The sequence below is a fragment of the Pipistrellus hanaki genome (genome assembly GCF_964339955.1).
Source record: "Pipistrellus hanaki genome assembly, chromosome: 2".
In the NCBI taxonomy this organism is placed as follows: Eukaryota; Metazoa; Chordata; class Mammalia; order Chiroptera; family Vespertilionidae; genus Pipistrellus; species Pipistrellus hanaki.
Window position 1 is genome coordinate 21,597,796 of NC_140504.1, and position 17,146 is coordinate 21,614,941.

Below are 17,146 nucleotides of genomic sequence, written 5' to 3' on the forward strand. Positions count from 1 at the left end.
TGAAAGGTCCTGGGTTCCATTCCGGTCAAGGGCATGTACCTTGGTTGCGGGCACATCCCTAGTATGGGGTGTGCAAGAGGCAGCTGATTGATGATTCTCTCTCATCAATGTTTCTAACTCTATCCCTCTCTCTTCCTTTCTGTAAAAAAAAAAATCAATAAAATATATTTTTTTTAAATAGAAAGAAATCTTTGGTGAAGCTAGACCCTATCACATACCTTCTTTTCTTTAGATTCCTCCATAATCTGGAATAACCCACGAGTGACTCATAGACAGGAGTTTCCCAAATTCATCAGCCTGTTGACTTAAACAATCCACCGTTTGGGATCATGTGGTTACTATCCTTCAGAAACCACGTGCCAACATGCCACCCTGGTGAACTGGAACATGATCGTTCCCCGTGGCAGGTGTGTTAGAAACAACCCCCCGGGCGATCGTTTGAGAGATGCCGGCAGCCATCTCATCGGCTGTCCCCACACTGCCGGACAAGAGTGGGTCGGGGTCGACAGGGCTCCCAGTAACTCCTCAGTAGCCCCCAGAGCAGGGCCACCCTGAATACTTGGCCGGTGCAGTTCCAGGTGAGATTTCCCTTCACAATCGGCCTCTACAGCCACGGAAAAGTCCACACTCACTGAACTCCTCCAAGCTCCTCCCTGCCATTAGGCTTTCTTAGGGAACAAAACCATCCTTTAGCTTTTCCAACTGGCTTGACAATACGACACAGCTGTCATTGCAGAGCGTCCCTATGACACTGCTGTCACTGCAGAGTGTGCCCTGTCTACAGGCGAGGCTCAAGGCAGAGGTCACAGGGAGCAGCAAGGATGGGCTTCCACGGAAGGACGATGGCTGCCCACCTGCAGGCTGTCCCACTGGGAAAGGCTGGGATGGACACCGTGGTCGGGACAGCCTGGATCTCAGTCCCCTGGAGGCCCCAGGGCAGAGCCGGAGGTCTCGGTGGAGAAGCAGGAAGAACTTTGGAACCTGAGCTCAGAATTCAACCCTGGGGACTCTAGTTTAGTTCCAGCAGCTACAGGGCCGTTATCAGAAATGCTCAAACTGTATGAAAAAGAGCAAGGCCAGCCGGCAGCAACATCCAGGCTCCCCGGCTGGGACCTGCCCTTCAGCCAGCAGCACTCTGCTTCACCCAAGGCCTGTGACAGCTGCTGGAGCCACCGCCCCATGACAGCACATTTAGACAAAGGCAACCCAAGTGGCTTCTTTAGAAAATGGAGTGAAAATGCGCTTCCACGTGACAAAGCCGGGGAGGAAACTGTTGCCCTAAGCAATACAATGAAATAGCTTAGTTTCCAAATGTGCAGAATCCCATTAGAGAGCCGCACGGGTGAGGAACTAATACAGATCCACCGGGTTTAAAGTAAAAGCACACCTTCCCATGGCCAGGGGCGGAGAGAAAGCTCTAAAGCATCCTGGAGTGAGACCTGTGCAAACTCTGGGTGTACTAGGTTACGGGGCGGGGGGCAGATTGGGGGGTAGGGTAATACTCACTCAGCTTCTGCCCAAGACCTGGACCCCTGGGCACAAAACTAGCCAACAGCCAAAACCGGTTTGGCTCAGTGGACAGAGCGCCGGCCTGTGGACTGAAGGGTGCCGGGTTCAATTCTGGTCAAGGGCATATACCTTGGTTGTGGGCACATCCCTGGTAGGGGGTGTGCAGGAGGCAGCTGGTCAATGTTTCTCTCTCATCGACATTTCTAGCTCTCTATCCCTCTCTTCCTCTCTGTGGAAAATCAATAAAATAAAATAAAAAATAAATTAAACTAGCCAACATCCAGTCACAGTAATAGCATACGAGGGGCCCGATGCTATCAGACACCACATGTAAATAAGAACACTAGGGAGCCCCGTGTGCGCTGTACAAATAAATGCAGGTTTATTTTTCTTCCCTTCATCCGTAGTATGAAAATGGCTAGGAAACCAGCTGATATACAAAGCTTTTCTGCAATTATGCTTTTCTTTGAAAAACAACTTATAAAAAAATAATAAGCATTTAAAAAATTCAAGTCCTTTTAAGTAGTTTACACTTCCGAATGTTAAAAGTCCACATGCTTCCTAAAATATAGTACAATTTAAAAAAAACAAAACACAAAACAAAAAAACTCATTAAAGTGACACTGATCTGAATTCCACAGGATCCCGGACAGTTAAAAATATACTACTTACGTTATTCCCTATAAAGTATTATAAATCTGGTCTTCTTCACAGGCAAAACCATAAAGTGTGTCTCTCTGCTTAATTCATTGAGATACATTTTACTCTCCAGCTAATGACGACAGAAGACTAAAGGGCAATTGATAGTGTCTTCCAATAAGTTAACAACACATATCCAAAATGCTAATCACCACAGGCATGATTCTGGAGGAGGGACAGTATCTGTACACACAGAACACAGACGAACACTTCACCAATTATCAAGAGCCAATGTGACCCATGGTCCCCGAGGGCGAGTCTTCTTCAAGAAGAGGTGACGGTTCTCCCGTGGTCCGGCGGAGGCCGTTTCTAAGCGGGTTCCCCACCTACCCCCACCCCCAAAGTAAACGATCCCAGGGTCACAGTCCAGAAAGGCAGTGCTTGGCCAGGCGATTTCAGAAAGCTGATGACACAGCAACTCTGACAGCGGGTCCAGTTGAACTTGCCCGGGGAAGGCGAGGAGATCACCTGGGAGTGAGCTTATCAACGCTCCGATGGGGAGAGGATGACGTTCCGTTCTAATCACTCCGGGAACAGGCGACGGGATGGGTTTGACTGTTTAACGGGCCACTAACCAGAGAGGTTAGTGATGGGAGACGCAGAAAAATTCAATCCCACGTGGAAAGATCCATTGTGCCCAGTGGCATGCATACCCTCTAAGGGACCCCAGGAGGCTTGCAACCAGGGGAGCAATGGGCAGCGGCAGCTCATCCTGGGATCACCCCCCCAAACCTGTGGAGGCTGGGAGAACAAGAACCTCTCTTTGTGATGAATGTCGGCCCGATAAAAGCTACACTAAATCGGTGCAAGGGTAAGCGCACCACCGTGTCGTTGCTAAAAGTGTTCCAAACACTTGGTAGGAATTTCAGAGTCCATACTGCTCCGAAAAAAGAATATTACCAAATTTCTCACCTGCCTGAGTTATTTTAAGCACCCTTTGGGATGGTACCTGTTTGGGGTGGGGAGCTGGTGGGATGGTGTGAGCAGGAGGTGCCAAAAAAGAAAAGAAAAAATCTTGAGATTATAAAGGTGTTTTCTTCCTCAAGTTTTCCCAAAATGTTGCATTCTCTTTGCCCCTGGATAGTGTGAGCTACAGAGGGGCGGGCGGGGGAGAAGTTGTTCCAGAGACTGGGTTCAAGGTCGCATTAAGTCGCTACCCCAATGACCCGGTGAAATGGTGTTTCGCAGATAAAACGTTCCTGAGGCTTCCTTTTTCGGTTCATCTTCCAAATCTCGTGTTGCCTATAAGAAACCTGACAAAACAAAGAATTAAACACATTTAGAGATTCGTTAATGGGGAAAAAAAACGGGGCAAGTGCTGAGATAAAATCACTTGTCTATTTAAAAAAAGAAACGTGTGGGGAAAGAAAAGAAGGAATTCCTGGGAGCTGTCTGTTTAGACAGACGTGCAGAGCAAGAATGATGGGCCAGGTATGGAAACTCTCCAGGGCAGGAGGCCCTGGTTGCCTAGCAACGAGAGAAACTGGGAAAACAAGAACCTCGCCCCCCAGGGTAACCTGCCCTCCCCTCGAATGTCACTGGTCATGCGGTGTGGACCCTGGATCTTTCCTATAGCTGGTCATGTGGTTTAGACCCCTGACCTTTTCCTCCCTAGATACAATGTCTAGGCCTCAGCAGTATTTCAGCTCCAGGCCCCGAAAGGCAGCAAAACCAAAACCCTTTGGATATCCCCACGTGGCACCATGGCTGCCTCAGAACCAGCTGCACTGACTGAAGACCCCCTGCCCTGCACAGACCGGACCGATCGCTTGAAAAGGTGGAGACCGCCCCCCTGAAAAGTTGCTGAATATTCTACGAAGACCCTCCCCTGAGGCCTCCCCTGAGATTTCCACCTGCAAGTCAGAGATAGCTACGCTCAGGACCAAGGACCAGTGCATGCTCTCCCCGCAAGGAGCAGGCCCATGCCATTCCTTCCCCATCTCCTCCCCCCACATGTATGTGTCCCCTCACCTCTAAGGGACTTCGGGAGACTTGCAACGAGGGGAGCAGCAGGCAGCGGCAGCTCATCCTCGGATCACCCCCAAACCTGTCTCCAAGGCCCCCTTTTCTCTGACTTCCCAGAGAGCCAAAGAGGCCCAGCCCAGGCTCTCCTGCTGCTTCTGCGGTGCCCTTCCTCGTTTCACCGTCCAAAGTATATTCACACTGCCATCATCGACCCAATACCCCCAGGTTCGGTGCTGTGCAGCTCTTCCCTTTGGATCGCCCCATCCCCTTTTCCGTAACTAAATTCCACTTTCTGTAATCATTGTCTGAGATGGCGATTTAGCCTGCCCACCCATCACCGACTTGAACTTTTCACTGCTGCGTTTCCTGAGCTGAAGAGAAGCTACTGCAACGTAAAGGTGATAAGATACTGAAACATCCTGATTAAAAAAAAATACAAACTTCAGCCAATTAGCCAGGTATTTTTGCTTCAGGAGGGCATAAAATATTGGTAAATTGGGGCGTGGGTGGTGGGGGGGGGTGTTTGTTTTTAACTGACAGATTTTTTTTCTTTTCCTATTTAATGAAGAGATTGGACCAGTAAGTGTTTACGATCCCTGTACTGCCAAAAAAATGTCACAAGCTCTTCTGTATTTTTAATGTATCAGCAAATCGGGTGTCAGCGAGGTCAGGAGCCGATAAAAACAAACAACACAAGATAACAACTTGCTAGGAAGGGTCTGAGATGGATGTTTTGAGCCATCTGGTTACCGCAGTCGTGTGGCGGCTGCTGTCCACAGCGCCCGACATGCAAATGCGATCTCCACGCGTGGGCCTCCGTAATCCACAGAATTTCAACACAGCCAAGAATACGAATGAAAACCTCGACAGTGAAACTAGCCGTTCTATTTGCGTGATGCCTTTGTACCCCAAGGCTCCTGGGGGATGGGGGTGGGGTTCAGAACCCTTGCCCACCACCCCCGAAAGCATCCTGAGGGGTCAGCGAGTGCTTATAAACTTTCAGGGCGTGTGTACACTTCACATGCCTTTCGGAATAAAAACTTAAATAGCTTTCCAAATAAAAACCTCTCTCTGACTTACCGAGGTTTCTGAGCAGTAACATTGCATTTGTTAACTAGGGCAACGATATAGAATAACCAACGTTTTGAATCGGTTTGATCTTGGATATAACGAAATCAAAACCACAAAAAAAGAAGTGCTTAAAAACAAAGGAAGGAACCCTGTGGTTTTCTGGAACAACTCCCTTCGGCCTCGCCCACTCACCTTCCCTTCTTTGCCAACCGAGGTTCACTAGTGCCACCCAGTGGACTCCTGGAGTACTGCTTCAGCGCCTGGGGAAGGCCCAGCAGGCTCAGTTGTCTCAAGTACCAAAATGACATCCCTATCTATTCTTTACAGAGCCTTACTACCTGCCTGAAGCTTTCAATCTATTTTTATTGATTTCAGAGAGGAAGAAAGAGAGGGGGGAGGGGAGAAAGAGAGAAAGAAAAGCATCAATGATAAGAAAAAAACTGGGGATCGAGCCCACAACCCCCATGTGGCCTGACCTGGAACGGAACTGTGACCTACTGGCTCATAGGTCGACACTCAACCCCTGAGCCACACCAGCCAGCTGCATGTAGCCTTCCATGCACGGCCTCGTTTCGTCCTCACAACAGACCAGGACTTAGAGGTTTCTGCACCCATCTGGCAGATGGGGACAGAGACTTACAGGGAGGTCACGAATTTGCGTTCTCTGGTTTGAGGCCGGTATGGCAAAGTGTGTGCTGGAGGAGCTGGTGCGACCTCAGGGAGAACATGTGCGGAACCGAAACAGCAGAAGGCCGGCACCGAGCCGACCGAGGAGGAGGTGGCAAAACTACTGAAAATGAAGGCACAGCCACAGCGGGGGCCTGAGGAAGGGAAACACAAGTTTGTGCTCAAAATCCCCCAAGGAGCAAGAGACCACAATCCCAGGCAGACGGCAGTGCAAGATAAGGTGTTGGATACAACCATCAGCTGCTTCGGGCTCCAAGGTGCACAAGTCATTGATGCATCTATGCTTGAACTAACGGGAAGACTGACTGCAAAGTCTGGGGAAGACCCCAAGCTTCTTCAAGACCTGAGAGACCAGGGTGGGGAGCGGCTGCCCCTTTGCCATGACCTCTCTGTTCCTTTTGCTCAGTAACTGGAAGTGAATAAACTGACCAACAATAAACGCTACCACCCTAACCGGTTTGGCTCAGTGGATAGAGCATCGGCCTGCGGACTCAAGGGTCCCAGGTTCGATTCCGGTCAAGGGCATGTACCTTGGTTGCGGGCACATCTCTTGCGGGGGTGTGCAGGAGGTAGCTGGTCGATGTTTCTCTCTCATCGGTGTTTCTAACTCTCTATCCCTCTCCCTTCCTCTCTGTAAAAAAAATCAATAAAATATATTTAAAATAAATAAATAAATAAGCGCTACCACACAGCAAAAGTAACTCGGCCATGACCCGGGGCCAATACCGGGAATTCTACCAGCGTGACCTTGGACACTGCTGGGCTATTTGACACCAGGGTCCCTGATGCAGAGTGCCTGCAGATCCTCAAGGGCCAGATCCTGAATTCACTTCGGACAGGTGGCTTCCTGGTCAAAGTGAACCATCGGGGCATCCTAGATGGGATGTCTGCACTCTGTGTGGCTCCCGTTAGGAAGTTCCGCACCATCTGCTCGTCAGCGGACACACTGGACAAGGTGTCCTGGGAGAGAGTAAAGAACGAGAGACGGGCCGAAACCGGTTTGGCTCAGTGGATAGAGCGTCGGCCTGCGGACTGAAGGGTCCCGGGTTCGATTCCGGTCAAGGGCATGTACCTTGGTTGCGGGCACATCCCCAGTAGGGGGTGTGCAGGAGACAGCTGATGGATGTTTCTCTCTCATCGATGTTTCTAACTCTCTATCCCTCTCCCTTCCTCTCTGTAAAAAAAATAAATTTTTTTTTAAATTAAAAAAAGAACAAGATGGTGTGAGAGAAGGGCTTTGCACCCGGGGTGGCTGACCGCACTGGGGACTGTATCATGGTCAAGCAGCACGGTGGGGTATCCCTGGTGGAACAGCTGCTCCAGGATCCTAAACTCTCTCAAAACAAGCAGGCCGTGGAGGGCCTGGGAGACCTGAAGCTGCTGTTTAAGTACTTGACCCTTTTGGTTGTGGGCACATCCTCAGTAGGGGGTGTGCAGGAGGCAGCTGATCGATGATTCTCTTTCATCAATGTTTCTAATACTCTATCCCTCTCTCTTCCTCTTGATAAAAAAATCAATAAAATATATTTTTAAAAAATAAATAAATAAATAAATAAATAAATAAAATAAAAGATCTCCTTCAACCTGAGCCTGCCCGAGGGCGGGACTCCTATGCTGGGGTGGTCTGTGAGGCAGTGCTGCTACAGGACGAGCCCAGGCAGGGAACGGGCTCCTGGTTTGGGCAGTGTGGCTGCGGGAGGGCGCTCTGATGGGCTGGTGGGCCTGTCTGACCCCAGAGGGTGTAAGGTGCCATGTGTGGGGCTCAGCACTGGTGTGGAGCAGATCTTCTCCACCATGAAGCCGAGGCCGGAGGTGTGGAAGGAGAAGGTACGGACTACAGAGACACAGGGGCTGTAGCATCCGCACAGAAGTTGCTGGAGCTGAAATGAAAGCTCATCTCAGAGCTGCCTAGTGCCGGGATCGAGGCTGAGCTGCTTTATAAGAAAAGCCCAAAGTTACAGAGCCGGCTGCGGTGCTGTGAGGAGGCAGGCCTCCCATCGTCAGTGAGCGGGAGCTCGGGACGGGGTCACCAAGCTCCGTTCAGCGGCCAGCGGAGAAGAGGTGGCTGACCGAGGAGACCTTGTGAAGGAAATCAGAAAGAGAACAAGCCGGCCCCTTTGCACCTGCTGAACCGAGAAAACTCTCAGAGGAGAGTGGGCGGGCATGACTTAAGGCTGAGACAAAACTCTGCCCATGTCCTTCACCCTCTTCGCACACTTCCAGCGGGAAACCTGAAGAGCAGTCAGAACCAAGACTCTGTGATGATTTTATTGATAATCACGGGTAATTTTACGGTGCCATTGTCCATAGGAAGCCCTGGGGGCTCAGTCCAGCCTGGCTCCTCGGCTACAGGGACGGGAACTGATATGGCCTCCTCTACAGGGGGCTACACCAGGAGGGACTGCGCCCCACAACCAGTCACCAAAGGTGCAATAAAATATCTCAACCTCTAAACCTCTAAAAAAAAAAAAAGCCCTATCCAGTTTGGCTCAGTAGACAGATTGTCGGCCTGAAGACTGAAGGGTCCTCATTTGGATTCTGGGCAAAGGCACATGCCCCAGTGATGGGCCTGATCCCCAGTAGGGGGTGTGCAGGAAGCAGCCAATCAATGATTCTCTCTCATCACTGATGTTCCTCTCTCTCTCTCTCCCTATCTCCCGTCCTCTCTGAAATCAACAAAAGTATATTAAAAAAAAAAAAAATTTTTGCTTGGTCACCAAGCTAGCCAGCACCTGAGCTGGGATTTGAACCCCTTCCTCTGACTCCATGCACAAATCATTATGACTAAGGCTAGTGGTTGGCAAACTCATTAGTCAACAGAGCCAAATAGCAAACAGTACAACGATTGAAATTTCTTTTGAGAGCCAAATTTTTTAAACTTAAACTATATAAGTAGGCACCTTGTTATTAACTTAATTGGGGCACGTGGTATTTTGTGGAAGAGCCACAGGCAAGGGGCCAAAGAGCTGCATGTGGCTCGTGAGCCGCGGTTTGCTGACTTAGGCTATCGTAGCCCACTAACTCACAGCTGCATTTGCATAATAATCTGAACCCAAACTTATACATACACAAGCATCACGTTTTACAGTAGAAATCTGCTATTCACAAAGACACAGATTGGCTCCAAGTCCATGGCTTCAGACCATTTCCTGCTCACCTTCCAGCACATCTTGGACTTCTGCCGAGACGTTTTTCAAGCAGCTATGTAAATTCTGGACTGTGGCGTTGCTCTTCTCCTTCTCCTGCCACTTCTTCAGCATCCAAAACTTACAAATGGTCACATTTTCATTCTTCTCCCGGATATCGTCGATATCGCTGATGTCCAACTCCAGGTTGACAATGGCAACTTTTATCCACTCCTTCCCCAACTTCCCAGCAAGGGTAATCAACTGATCATCTGTTAGCGGAGTCTTTGCTGCATCTAAAAGCAGATGAGGAATTCAGTAGTTCCTCTCAACACTTGGTAACTACTTACAATGAAAATATATCCTCCTCCTATTAGAAAAGAGACTGAGCCCAAGCCGGTTTGGCTCAGTGGGTAAAGAGTCAGCCTGTGGACCGAAGGGTCCCAAGTTGGATTCCAGTCAGGAGCACATACCTCTGCTGCAGGTCCCTCCCTGGCCCAGGCCCAGGTCAGGGAGCTTGCAGGAGGCAAACAATCACTGTGTTTCTCTCACATCAATATTTCTCCATGTCTTTCCCTCTCTAAAAATCAACGGAAAAATATCCTCGGGTAAGGATAAAAAAAAAAGAGAGACTATATTTGTAGTAACACTAATTGCTTTTAAAATATACTTAAATGCAAAAAATCCTTGCTTTCCAAACTACCTTAAGAACTAAAGAGAACCCTTTTTATATAGTAACATTAAACTGGGGTATAATGTTCATAATTATAAATGTGACTTTATAAAGCAGCACAAATCAGGTTGGAATATAAAAATTCAGATACCAGCCGAAACCGGTTTGGCTCAGTGGATAGAGCGTCAGCCTGTGGACTGAAAGGTCCCGGGTTCAATTCCAGTCAAGGGCATATACCTTGGTTGCAGGCACATTCCCAGTAGGGGGTATGCAGGAGGCAGCTGGTCGATGATTCTCTCTCATCGATGTTTCTAACTCTCTATCCCTCTCTCTTCCTCACTGTAAAAAAAAAAAAAAAAAAAAAAAAAATTCAGATACCAAAAAGAATTTATGGGCCTCAAAAAGAAAAATATACAACTTTGCCCTTGTGACCTCTGTGTCTCCATCTAAATGCTCGCAAGATGTCTGCATGGGCCCTGGCTGGTTTGGCTCAATGGATAGAGCATCAACCTGCAAACTGAGGGGTCCTAGGTTTGATTCCGGTCAAAGGCACATGCCTGGGTTATGGGCTTGATCCCCAGTGGGGACGTTCAGGAGGCAGCCAATCAATGATTCTCTCTCATCATTGATGTTTCTATCTCTCTCTCTCCCTCTCCCTTCCTTTCTGAAATCAATAAAAATATATTTAAAAAAAAAAAAAAAAAAAAGATGTCTGCATCCAAGTCTCTATTGCACCATCTCCTGGCACTAGGGGAACAGCACGTCCTGTAGGAAAGTCATGGGATGGTTATCTGTAATAGCTGTTATCTCCAAGAATCAGTGTTATAATCTTGGAAGAACATATATCTGCCAATGCAAACCACCGGCCCCATAAAAATATTAGCATTATCATTAAACTAGATGTTGGACGATCGCTTTGTACTATGATACAGCCAAGCTCACAGGTTGCGGAGTTCTGGGTAAGGATCCTCGAGGCATGACAAATACTGGAGGACGTGAGAAGGGAGTGAGAGGTAAGAAGAATAATTCCTGCCCCTCCTCCAGGGCTGCAACACCTCTGCTCCAAAGACAGCAACTTATTAATGTGAATCTAACACTGTGCTTGGAGCTTTTCCACTTCGGCCTCCTCTCTCTAACTTTCTAGACTGAAGAACGGGTTCTTAAGGAATGCCTTCGCCCTCTGGTGGTTTCCTGATACATGGCCGACTGCTCCTAGCTCTTGAGACTACAGTCGATGAAAACGACTGCACAGGGAACCTACTTAGATGGAAGTTCTCAAGACCATCCCAAAACTCACTGTATCATACGCTGGGCCTAAATTTTAACAAGATCTCAAAGTAATACTGATCATATTTTTAAAAGCAACACAGTGATATATTGAGTCTGAAACTGCCAGGCTAGTGACTGAACATCTCAAAGAATATTGAGGGAATACCTAATCAAACAAACGAAAAATCTTTATTAATTAATTTATTTACTTAGATCCTACACTGTTATCAACTCCAAAACAGTTGGAAATCCATAATCTTTCTGGGTGCATTTAATCGTTTTGATTCTATTTCTAGCTACTTGGTATTGGAGCTCATTTTATTATATTTATTTACTAGAGGCCCGGTGCATGAAATTTGTGCATGGGGCGGGGAGCGGGGGGAGAGGTATCCCCCTCAGCCCAGCCTGCACCCTCTCCAATCTGGGACATCCCTCTCACAATCCGGAACTGCTGGCTCGCAACTGCTCACCTGCCTGCCTGCCTGATCACCCCTAACTGCCTGCCCTGCAAGCCCGGTCATCCCTAACTACCTCTGCCTGCCAGCCCAATCACCCCTAACTGCCTCCCCCAGCCCCCACTGGCCTGGTCCCTCCTTACTGCCCCTCCTGCCAGCCTGGTCGCTCCCAACCCCCAACTGCCCCCACTTGCTGGCCTGGTCGCCCATAACTGCTTCCCCTGTCACCCTGGTCACCCCAAGCAGCCTGCTGTTTGGTCGTTACTGTTATTGTAACAGCGTCCCCAGACAACTTGCATATTCCTCTAGTATTAGTATAGATTTATTAATATTTTAAAATATTAATAGATTTATTAACATTTTTTAATTGAGTTCAGAGAAGAAGAGAGAGGGAGGGAGATAGAAACATCGATAATGAGAAATAATCACCAATATGCTGCCTCCTGCACAACTCTTAACTGGGAATCAAGCCCACAACCTGGGCAAATGTGCAGACCAGGAATCGAACCCTGACCTCCTGGTTCATAGGTTGATGCTCAACCACTGAGCCATGCCACCTGGGCTCATTTTAAATAGCCAAATAATTGCATGAAACAGAAAAACTTGCCCAGCCAGCATGGCTCAGTGGTTGAGTGTCAACCCATGAGCCAAGATGATACCAGTTTGATTCCCAGTCAGGGCACATGCCTGGGTTGCAGGCTCGATTCCCCGTAGGGGGCGTGCAGTAGGCAGCCCACTGATGTTTGTCTCTCATCAATGTTACTCTCTCTTTCCCCTCTCCCCCTACAACCAATAAAAACATAAAGAAGAAAAACTTGTCCTATAAATCAATCAAATAAAAACTATGCCCCACTCAGTTATAAGATGAATAATTTCTGAGGATCTAATGTACAGCATGGTGACTAGAGCTAATAATACCGTACAGTATTATATACTTAAAATTTGCTAAGAGAGTAAATCTTAAGTGTTCTCACCACTAAAATAAAAAGTAACTGTGAGGTGATGAATGTATTAACCTGATTGACAAATATTTCATAATGTACATGTATATCAAATCATAATGTTGTACCCTTCAGTATATACAATTTTATCTGTCAAATATCTCTCAATAGAACTGGAGAAAAATTGCATCTCGATGTAGTTATGTTTTAAAAATAATTCCAGAGCCTCACTTATTTTGGTGTCGACTATTAAAAATAGCAAACATCTCTATAGCAATTTACAGTAAAACCATACATGTCATCCTTACCATCTCCCGCTCTTGAAAGTGTGAGACAGATATCTTATTTCATTTTACAGAGTTTGCCTGCTTTTATATTGTAGATTCATGCCTTCTTACAATAACAGTAAAAGAAAAGGTACTTTGGTGTAAGGGTTCATTTGGAGATGTATATGAGGTTCCTAACTGCTTGAGATCTTGTCTCATATAATTTGAGTCTGGGCTTTTAAATTTAGATTTGTGAATTCTCGTTGGACTTGCATTTTGAACTACGAGTTCCATCTTCTGGCGCCTTAAGAGTATTGTTAAATGTTTTAAATCTCCATTGTGTTTTCACAACTTTTGAGCCTAGCTGAGACCTCCCTCTAATGACTGAACTGGAGGTGCTTCACCCCGAAATAGCTAACAACTGTGAAGCCAATGAACGCACACATGGACATTCATTCAAGCAATGCTCACCGTCTCCTACACGAGGCTCCATGCTCCGTGCTACGGGAAATGTAACAACAGATAGGTACAGCCCTACCATTAAGGACTGCAAGGAACCCCCTACCTCACAGTTCTGCTAAGGGAAGGGGAGAAGCAGGGGATCAAATGGGAAAATAGGCCGGGGCAGGCCAAGAAGGACCCTTATCCAGGTCCGAGGCGCTGGGACACGGGCGCCCACAACCAGATGTGGCGCTAGGAACACCGATCCGAGAGCATGTGTGATGGATGAACGTCGATGGGAGAGCCCAGGAAATGACTGATGGCTGCTGAGGACAGCGTTACAAACCTGACGTGTCAACCTGCTTCAGCCTTTTAGCATTGACCTCCTCTTCAGGCAGAGTGCTACTTACTTTACGCCGCCTTTTACCTTAAAAAAGAGAAAAAGATCAACAAGTCTGCTTTCCATCGTGTTTATTACCTTCAATCTGGATTATTATTTTTTTTTTTTAAAGTTTCATCATCCAGGTAGAAAACAATTGAACATGGATTCCAAGATTGTCCAGATGATTGACAGAGTCACAGAGCACTTAACAGATCCATCTCGCCGCCACCTCGGCGCAGCAAAAGACAAATCCCAGCGGACGGGAGGAACACAGAGTGGGCACGACTCGCCTACTGTCCAGCTACCAGCACTTACCACTTGTGCTGCTCTTGGAAACGTTCTGACTCTGTTCGTGTTGAACCCAGTCACCTGTCAAAGTACAGGAAGCATCCCTTAGAAAAACTGGCGCGAAATCAGAATTCAAGAAATCGACTTGTGGAAGCGTGTGAAGCTCTGGGGTCTTGGCAACCTCTCTGCAGTTGCATTTGCACACATATCAAATGTGAAACCCCAAACATATGAGTTTGGGGTTTCACATTTGATATGTGCGCAAATGCACTGGGCTTGAATTTTTTAGATAAATAATGAGCAGGAGAGGATGTTAAAGGGAGTGGGGGCACGGTCAGAGGGCTTCCCAGACCCAAGAATTTGAACAGGGAGACACAGGGGCAATGGGGCCCCTCCAGCAGAGCTGTAATTGCAGAGAACGGTTACTATCCATTGAAGGCCGAAGAGGGAGAGTCAGCCAATGAGACACGCAGTCAGCCAAAATGCAGAGCTATATCCAGGGCATGTCACATGCCCCTAAAATATCTGAGATCCAAGCCTCAGAACAATAAGAAAACAACAGCTCCACAGGCCAACTCCCCCACTGTCTGAAGTCTCCACAGACGCACTGAGCCACCCACGGATCCCCAGGAGCTGGGCGTGGGTGCCTGAGAACCAGGGCCGCACTTCTGTCCCAGGATCCCAGGAGTGGTGCCTTCCCCTCCACCGGATCTTTAAATGTTTGCTTTTCCACCCCAAGCCCCCACACACCAGTTTTCCTTTAAGATATAAAACACTTACATTCTCTCAGTTTGGCTTTCCACACAATCTCGTCGGAATCCATTTCGACCAACAGTAATTTAAACTCCATTGGTTGCTCCAAATAAACTTCAATATAACTTTTCAGTTTTAAAGTGGAACCATCCACAAATTCAATTTCCTTAAAAAAAAAAAAAAAAAAAAAAAAAAGCGACTTTTTTTCATGGAAAAGTTGCAATCACTCATTGACGACATAAAATGTCGTCAATAAGTGTCAAACATAATGAATGTTAACAATGATTAGATATGTTAATGCTTACTTGAATGCTCACGGACACCTTGGCCCCGGAAATCCCTTTCCTGAATCAAACACCCTCTTATTCTCTTGCTTCCTTTTCTGCTCCATTTTCCTAAAGCTTAACTTCTCAGCCCTTTCCTGATTTCACGTTTCCTGTTCCCAAGCTCACCCACCAGCCGCCCTTTCGTCAATGCGTTTGAACGTCCTCACCTGCTCTGGTTTAGATCACGCAATCAGGATAGAACAGATGCAACATGCACAGACTGTGCTGCGTGTTTTATCCACACTTCCTCCCTGAACGTCTTCCCCCACCAAACCCTCTTTCTGCTATTTTATGGGTAAAGAACGTCAGAGAAGCAAATTAACTTGCCCAACTTCACATGTAGGAAGTGGTAGAATTTAATGTGAGCCCACACCTTCTGACGCCAAAGTATGCACTCTTCACCGCTACACAGCTGCCTCGTGCCTTATGAAATGCATTTTTTAAAAAGTATTATACAACCTGTGCCGAAACTGGTTTGGCTCAGTGGTAGAGCATCGGTCTGCGGACTGAAAGGTCTCAGGTTCGATTCCGGTCAAGGGCATGTACATTGGTTGCGGGCACATCCCTGGTAGGGGGTGTGCAAGAGGCAGCTGGTCGATGTTTCTCTCTCATTGACGTTTCTAGCTCTCTATCCCTCTCTCCTCCTCTCTGTAAAAAATCAATAAAACATATTTAAAAAAAAAAAAAAAAAAAAAAAAGTACAACCCGTGCGCTGTTTTATTGCATTTCACCGATGTTAGGCTCTTTACAAGCTGAAGGTTTGTAGCAACCCTACGGGCGCCATTTTCCCAAAGGCATTTGCTCACTTCGTGTCTCTGTGTCACGTTCTGGAAATTCCCACGGTTCAGACTCCTCCGTTGTTATTATACTAGAGGCCTGCTGCACAAAGATTTGTACAGGAATAGGCCTGCCTTCCCCTAGCTGCCGGCACCGGCTTCCCTCAAGCACCCAGGACCCAGCTGCTTTGCCCCGGCTGCTGCCAGGCACTCGGGACCCAGGCTGCTTCGCTCCAGCCGCCACTGCCACCCACCAGACCCAGCTAAGGTGGTCAATGCCACCTCAGGGCGACTGGTTTGTTTGGTCGTTTTGGTCATGACGTGACGCCTCTTGGCCTTTTATTATAATGATCTGCAATGGTGATCTGCAATCATGATCTTTGATGTTAGTATTATAAATATTTTGGGGCATCACGAATTTAATCGGTAAGTATGTATGTGTTCTGACTGCTCCAACAACTGGCCGTTTCCCTACTTTTATCCCTCTCCTCAGGCCTCCCTGTTCCCTCAGACACAACCATATTGAAAATAGGCCAATTAATAACCCGACTATGGCCTCTAAATGTTCAAATGAAAGGAAGAGTCATACATCTCTCACTTTAAATCAAAAACTTGAAATCTTAGTGAGGAAGGGATGCTGAAAGCCAACCCAGGCGGAAAACAAGGTCTCTTGCACCAAATAGTTAGTCAAGTTGTGACTGCAAAGGAAAAGTTCTTCATGGAAATTAAAAATGCTATTCCAGTGAACACACGAATGGTAAGAATGTGAAACAGCCTTGTTGCTGATATGGAAAATGTTCTCATGTTCTGGATAGAAGATCAAACCAGCCACATCATTTTCTTAAGCCAAAGCCTAATCCAGAGCAAGACACTAACTCTATTCTATTCTATGAAGGCCGAGAGAGGTGAGGAAGCTGCAGAGGTTTAAGGAAAGAAGTCATTTCCATAACATAAAAGTGCAAGGTGAAGCAGCAAGTGCTGATCTAGAAGCTGCGGCAAGTTATCCAGAAAAATCTAGATACGATAATTAAAGAAGGTGGCTACACCAAACAACAGGTTTCAATGTAGACAAAACAGCCTTCCACCGGAAGAAGGTGCCATCAGGACTTTCATGGCGAGAGAGGAGAAGTCAATGCCTGACTTCAAATCTTCAAAGGACAGGCTGACTCCTTTGTTGGAGGCTAATGCAGCTGGTGACATGAAGGTGAAGCCAATGCTCATGGACCATTCTGAAGATCCTGGGGCCCTTAAGGATTATGCTAAATCTACCCTGCCTGTGCTCTGGAACAACAAAGCCTGGAAGGCAGCACAGCTGACTACAACATGGCTTACTGAATATTTTAGTTCACTGTTGAGACTTATTGCTCAGGGGAAAAAAAAAGAAAAAAAGAAAGTTTCCTTTAAAAATATTGCCACTCAAGTGTGGAATCTTAGATGGAAGGTGGGGGAGGGTGGGTGGGTGGGAGTTAATCAACCAGGGACCTTGAATGCATATATGCATACCCATGGATGCAGACAGT

General features: G+C 47.2%; 1 protein-coding gene and 1 pseudogene across 2 annotated transcripts in view; one reads left to right on the forward strand and one right to left on the reverse strand.

Annotated features, from left to right (window-relative positions):
- Positions 1-1,869: 1,869 nt before the first annotated feature.
- LOC311618460 (uncharacterized protein) overlaps positions 1,870-17,146 on the reverse strand; it is a 45,013-nt gene continuing 29,736 nt past the window's right edge. The window contains exons 13-17 of the mRNA XM_084876026.1: positions 14,552-14,690; positions 13,799-13,852; positions 13,448-13,528; positions 9,089-9,352; positions 1,870-3,461 (exon numbers count right to left, since the gene is read on the reverse strand). Coding sequence (XP_084732152.1) covers positions 3,451-3,461; positions 9,089-9,352; positions 13,448-13,528; positions 13,799-13,852; positions 14,552-14,690 — 549 coding nt within the window. The 3' untranslated portion in view covers positions 1,870-3,450. The remainder of the gene's footprint in view (positions 3,462-9,088; positions 9,353-13,447; positions 13,529-13,798; positions 13,853-14,551; positions 14,691-17,146) is intronic.
- On the forward strand, positions 3,470-9,072 carry LOC311617351 (histidine--tRNA ligase, cytoplasmic-like; annotated as a pseudogene). The gene is made up of 4 exons: positions 3,470-6,387; positions 6,624-6,929; positions 7,160-7,353; positions 7,504-9,072. The product of its transcript is annotated as a histidine--tRNA ligase, cytoplasmic-like (transcript).